At 41.8% G+C, this 6,932-nt stretch overlaps 1 protein-coding gene across 1 annotated transcript; it reads right to left on the bottom strand.

The window, feature by feature from the left end:
* Positions 1–401: 401 nt before the first annotated feature.
* On the bottom strand, positions 402–2,933 carry LOC144892760 (uncharacterized). Its single transcript, XM_078781107.1, has one exon. It carries the CDS (start codon positions 2,931–2,933, stop codon positions 402–404), a length of 2,532 nt encoding a protein of 843 aa, XP_078637233.1.
* Positions 2,934–6,932: the final 3,999 nt, after the last annotated feature.

A 6,932-nucleotide genomic window follows, 5' to 3' on the forward strand; every position in this document is an offset into this window, starting at 1 on the left:
AATGATTCTTCACCAATGAGCGACAGAACCAAAAACGATACATAGCTCGATATATCAAAAAGTTGGGGCAGATCTTACACAAAACTTGGTGGATGAGTTTGTTTAGGCGACAAGAACAAGCCGATTAGATTCGATTTTGGTTCAGGTCCAAATCCAGATCTTGCTGATTAGTAGGATTAGTGGCCTCTAATTTATCGAGTGCCTCTGCAGGTTTTGCCAGTGTATTTGTTCTTCCACGAGCCTCGACTATGTGTACAAAAAGATTGCATATGAAGTCCCAGGCTCTGACTGTGTCCTTTTGTTGAAGACCAACTCCAAGAAGAGGTGCAATCTCCCAGTCCTGACTGTCATGGGTCGCAACTTCTCTGGGGTGGACGATATCTCGAAATTGCCCTTTGAGACTACTTCATGTTTTTGGTATCCAGAGGCAGGTCCATTTTGGTATCCAGAGGAAGGTCCATTTTGGTATCCAGAGGCAGGTCCATTTTGGTATCCAGAGCCAGATCCATTTTGGTATCCAGAGGCAGGTCCATTTTGGTATCCAGAGGCAGGTCCATTTTGGTATCCAGAGGCAGGTCCATTTTGGTATACAGAGCCAGGTCCATTTTGGTATACAGAGCCAGGTCCATTTTGGTATGCAGAGGCAGGTCCATTTTGGTATCCAGAGGCAGGTCCATTTTGGTATACAGCGGCAGGTCCATTTTGGTATACAGAGCCAGGTCCATTTTGGTATACAGAGGCAGGTCCATTTTGGTATCCAGAGGAAGGTCCATTTTGGTATACAGAGGCAGGTCCATTTTGGTATACAGCGGCAGGTCCATTTTGGTATCCAGAGGCAGGTGCATTTTGGTATCCAGAGGCAGGTCCATTTTGGTATCCAGAGGCAGGTCCATTTTGGTATCCAGAGCCAGGTCCATTTTGGTATCCAGAGGCAGGTCCATTTTGGTATACAGAGGCAGGTCCATTTTGGTATACAGAGCCAGGTCCATTTTGGTATACAGAGCCAAGTCCATTTTGGTATGCAGAGGCAGGTCCGTTTTGGTATCCAGAGGCAGGTCCATTTTGGTATCCAGAGGCAGGTCCATTTTGGTATCCAGAGGCAGGTCCATTTTGGTATACAGAGCCAGGTCCATTTTGGTACACAGAGGCAGGTCCATTTTGGTATCCAGAGGCAGGTCCATTTTGGTATCCAGAGGCAGGTCCATTTTGGTATCCAGAGGCAGGTCCATTTTGGTATACAGAGCCAGGTCCATTTTGGTATACAGAGCCAGGTCCATTTTGGTATGCAGAGGCAGGTCCGTTTTGGTATGCAGAGGCAGGTCCATTTTGGTATCCAGAGGCAGGTCCATTTTGGTATACAGCGGCAGGTCCATTTTGGTATACAGAGCCAGGTCCATTTTGGTATACAGAGGCAGGTCCATTTTGGTATCCAGAGGAAGGTCCATTTTGGTATACAGAGGCAGGTCCATTTTGGTATACAGCGGCAGGTCCATTTTGGTATCCAGAGGCAGGTGCATTTTGGTATCCAGAGGCAGGTCCATTTTGGTATCCAGAGGCAGGTCCATTTTGGTATACAGAGCCAGGTCCATTTTGGTACACAGAGCCAGGTCCATTTTGGTATCCAGAGCCAGGTCCATTTTGGTATCCAGAGGCAGGTCCATTTTGGTATACAGAGGCAGGTCCATTTTGGTATACAGAGCCAGGTCCATTTTGGTATACAGAGCCAGGTCCATTTTGGTATGCAGAGGCAGGTCCATTTTGGTATACAGAGCCAGGTCCATTTTGGTACACAGAGGCAGGTCCATTTTGGTATCCAGAGGCAGGTCCATTTTGGTATCCAGAGGCAGGTCCATTTTGGTATCCAGAGGCAGGTCCATTTTGGTATACAGAGCCAGGTCCATTTTGGTATACAGAGCCAGGTCCATTTTGGTATACAGAGGCAGGTCCATTTTGGTATACAGAGCCAGGTCCATTTTGGTATACAGAGCCAGGTCCATTTTGGTACACAGAGGCAGGTCCATTTTGGTATCCAGAGGCAGGTCCATTTTGGTATCCAGAGGCAGGTCCATTTTGGTATCCAGAGGCAGGTCCATTTTGGTATACAGAGCCAGGTCCATTTTGGTATACAGAGCCAGGTCCATTTTGGTATGCAGAGGCAGGTCCGTTTTGGTATGCAGAGGCAGGTCCATTTTGGTATCCAGAGGCAGGTCCATTTTGGTATACAGCGGCAGGTCCATTTTGGTATCCAGAGCCAGGTCCATTTTGGTATACAGAGGCAGGTCCATTTTGGTATCCAGAGGCAGGTCCATTTTGGTATACAGAGGCAGGTCCATTTTGGTATACAGCGGCAGGTCCATTTTGGTATCCAGAGCCAGGTCCATTTTTGTATCCAGAGCCAGGTCCATTTTGGTATACAGCGGCAGGTCCATTTTGGTATACAGAGCCAGGTCCATTTTCGTAGACAGAGCCAGGTCCATTTTGATATACAGAGGCAGGTCCATTTTGTTATCCAGAGCCAGGTCCATTTTGGTATACAGAGGCAGGTCCATTTTGGTATCCAGAGCCAGGTCCATTTTGGTATACAGAGGCAGGTCCATTTTGGTATACAGAGCCAGGTCCATTTTGGTATACAGAGCCAGGTCCATTTTGGTACACAGAGCCAGGTCCATTTTGGTACACAGAGCCAGGTCCATTTTGGTATGCAGAGGCAGGTCCATTTTGGTATGCAGAGGCAGGTCCATTTTGGTATGCAGAGGCAACTCCATTTTGGTATGCAGAGGCAAGTCCATTTTGGTATGCAGAGGCAGGTCCATTTTGGTATGCTGAGGCAGGTCCATTTTGGTATGCTGAGGCAGGTCCATTTTGGTATCCAGAGCCAGGTCCATTTTGGTATACAGAGCCAGGTCCATTTTGGTATACAGAGCCAGGTCCATTTTGGTATACAGTGGCAGGTCCATTTTGGTATTGTCAGGGAAGTGGTGGGGGAGACTCAAGACGCCAATGGTCGGAAACAGGTTTTACAAAGGGTCACAACTTTATTAACTGGTTATTCACTTCATTCCATTACCAAATAATACCGTTTAACTCAATGGACCAGGTTAACTCTATCCGCATAGTCCCTCTTTCGTGGCTGCAGCGCCGAACCCGTGGTACGCGTTCATTCCGTCAGGCAGGGCTTCTGATAGCAAGTCGTCCTGACTCAACGTTTGCTCTGGTTTATATGGACAAACTGGAGTTAATCCCCTGTCCGCTGAATGTTAATCTTTCGTGCGCTAAAGCTCCTTGGTCATCCACAATCGCCCTGCTGGCACAACTCGCTCCCCTCCTGCTGTGAGTTCCATTTACACAGTAGGAGGGTGCTCTAGCCCAGGGCTGTACAGGAGGTGGACAATGGACTCCCAGCTTTAACAGAGTGAGATACATTTCTAACATTCTTACGACCACCTGCTCGTACCTTGGTTCGTTACTAGTTCCAACCAATGAGTTACACTGAGTTATACTTCCACAATTCCCTCATCTTTTTGTTTTTGATTATATTAACCATTAATCTAAACATCAATATAAGTAAACAATCAATCACTACAAGTAAACATCAATACTAGTACTCAATCAATCACTACAAGTAAACATCAATACAATTATAAGTAAATAATCAATCACTACAAGTAAACATCAATACTAGTACTCAATCAATCACTACAAGTAAACATCAATACAATTATAAGTAAATAATCAATCACTGCAAGTAAACATCATTACAAGTATAAGTAAATAATCATAACTTTGGTAATCAAATTTCCTTAGGCATACACCGTCATCCTGCAAGAATCACAAAACATTTCGTTGGTCATTGACTCCTTCCATATTGTTCAATCTATTGCATTTGCATCACAAATATCTTTTCAAAACAACACTTCACCATCACCAAGATACAACAATTTCACTTCATTTTCAAGTTTTGTAAAGCATCTGCACCATCTGGCAAAAAACGTTTGCCTCCACACAAATGTTGACTTTGTTTGAAAGGAAGGGCTGATCACTTGTGTTTGAATCCAGGTATGAAACATTTTCTCCTAATGTCTTCATAGCTCCTGCACTACTTCGTGTAGGATTTCGCTGTTGTGGTAACATTGCGGAGTCATAGACTGACCCTGCTCTCCTTGTAGCATTCTTGCCACTTTTTTTGCTGTAAACCATAGTAATTCCTGAACAAGGCCTTCACCCAGTTGTAGTCGACTTGCCTCCTCCCTCATTGTGAGTGGGCAGCAAGTATTGGTGTGACGTTGATTGGCCAGCAAGATGTGGAACAGGGATGCCGGATGCATCCACAATGATGTTGGGACCATGGTCCATACCAGGAGTGGCCTGCAGAATCGCGCACAGCTGTTGTGAAAAGGCACAGCCATTGGTTTGCAGCTCCATGCTGGCTCCCCGGAAGTTGGTGAAGTAATAACATATGTCCCCGCATTTCACAGAGGTTGCAGGTAAAATGTCGTTGTCCTGCAACTTCTGATGTGATGAATGTTCGAAGCCTTCGAACAAGAGTAAGTGATCGCCTTTCTTTCATATGTTGCAGTGTGATCCAGGCAAATGGTCACATAAATTTCCTTGGTGAAGGTAAGCATCCATCTCCAAGTTACACGGGAGAATGTCTTCATCATTCTTTTAGAAAGAGGGTGTATGCCACGTTTAACTTCATTTTTTAGCCACAAATTTTCTTTCTCGAACTTCTTCCCAATTCCGTTAGCACCCCTTTCAAATGTGATCTCGTCTTATGGTTATGCTCAGTCACATCTGAATCTGCTTTCCACACACACTGAATCAGATAGGGTACATCTTACCATGAAATCAGCATAATCATGTATATCTTCCGACAGTTTCACATTCAACAATTTGTTGTTTTCCCTTACAACATTCAAAAAGTTATATTCATTTATATGCGTCACACAAATAATATTCAATCAGGTATGTATTTCACTACTAAACTAAGAATAGCATCCACAATTGCTTTCAGGTTAATATAGTTCAAAAATTAACTTGTGCAGGTATTTTAGCACTACTCTAAGAAAATTAATTGTATATGATTACAATCACAAACAGGAATATCTAATTCCCAACAACAATTTTCCCAAACCAACAAATTAAGCATAATGTATTATTACCATAATTCCCTCTCCACTTTTCTTTTTCCTTTTTTTTTTCTAACAGTGTGTCACTCGTGGTGATATGAGTTCACTGATATTGTAATTGACACAACTCATAACATTGTCGTTATGCCATTATCTTAATTCTACTGTATTCATTTGCAACATCACTTGATTTAATCTTTTAATCTCAGTAATTATGTCGCCATAAAAGTCTTCCTTTTCTGGTTCCACATTTCTTTCCTCATTTGTCACTTCATGCGTTATCATCGTGTTGTTGGTTACCTTATTCAAACACACCGTCACTAAGGCTTTCAAGCAAGCCACCACTAAAACAATTGCCACTATAACTACTAAACCAACAAACAAGTCTGCTACTCCTTGTATATATTCATACCTATGACATAATTATATGTTGATGACATTCAACATTATATACCAAACTAACAAGCTTCCTAAAAGGTAAATAAAGAAAATCCCTTAATATGTAACATAAATCAGATTATTTGTCTTACCCTGATCCCCCTATCTCCCGGGGTTGAACTCAATCCCCTGATCATGAGTGTAGTTGTGATACATTTTTCACTCATGTTGTATTAATATCAGCAGGTAATTGTATGTCATGTAGGCAAATAAATGTCACTATCCCAAGTAGGAATATCACATGTTGAAAATGTAATGTTTATCAATGCAAGGGGTGTTAAAATGTAATTCAAATGACTGTAAATCACGACTATCATTTATCTGCCACTGAATGTTCTGCTGGGCTGCTAGGTGCAGCCTCATTTTCTGTGGGATCGTCCACCTTAGCCCCATGTGCTTGCTTGCAATGAGAGGCATGAATCCAACTTTCTATTTTGGGTCCATATTTGTTTCTATTCTAATCAATCTCCTATGGTTTATCATTTCGTTCCAAGATACCGCAACCAAAGGTTTTAACCAAAGCTCTACCAAACTATTTCCAATTTGAACAAAAAATGCCAGTGAAACAATGATTCGAAGAATTAACTTCAAGGGGTCAATAAATTTATTCTATAGCCAGATCTAATTTTCCCATCCAATAGTTTGCCTTGCCACATGTCATATTATAACACTTTAATAAACCTTCGAAAAATGTTTCCCATCTCAACAAATTTCCTTTTTTCAAATAGCCATGTGTAACGTACGTATTTAACTACAATTTCCTCTCAATTTGTTTGGCCTAACTGGCCGCAAAAGTGGCTGCCAGCATGCAGTACTGTTTTTTATCTACCAAGGAAGTGTTCGTCCACACAAGACCTCTACCAAAATGTTGTTTGTAAAAACAAATCTGGGATTTCTGATTACATGGATGCACACTCTCAGGACATTTTCAGGCTGCTGTTAACAATCCACTACGATAAATTAATTCCTTTACCCACAATCAAATAATTAGTACAAATTGAGGATATTATCCCTATCACATTCTTTTATAGATTCATTATGTTGGATCTAATTTATTTATTTTTTAATAATTTTCCACTGCTGTAAGGAAGAACAATAGCTCTCATAAGTCTTAGTAATATCGTACTTAATTTGCCCAGCATCGAATAATTTATTTACTATCCTTTCTCATCTGTTAACCAGTGACTTTGTTTGAACTCCAGAACTGAAAACTCACAATAGTTCAAACCAGCAAAATTTTCTTTACTATTTTCCCATATCATCTATGCCTAAAACACATCCATACATACAGCACAATTTATATGCTGATAAAATTCAAGTTTATATATATAAAAATCCATGAGCAGAGTACTCTGGGAAGTCAGT

The sequence above is a fragment of the Myxine glutinosa genome, chromosome 6 (genome assembly GCF_964187855.1).
Source record: "Myxine glutinosa chromosome 6, kmMyxGlut1.1, whole genome shotgun sequence".
Taxonomy (NCBI): domain Eukaryota; kingdom Metazoa; phylum Chordata; class Myxini; order Myxiniformes; family Myxinidae; genus Myxine; species Myxine glutinosa.

What these genes read in the sequence shown, in the direction of transcription:
- LOC144892760 (XM_078781107.1), bottom strand. Translation starts at nt 2,933, where the DNA reads ATGGACCTGGCTCTGTATACCAAAATGGACCTGGCTCTGTATACCAAA.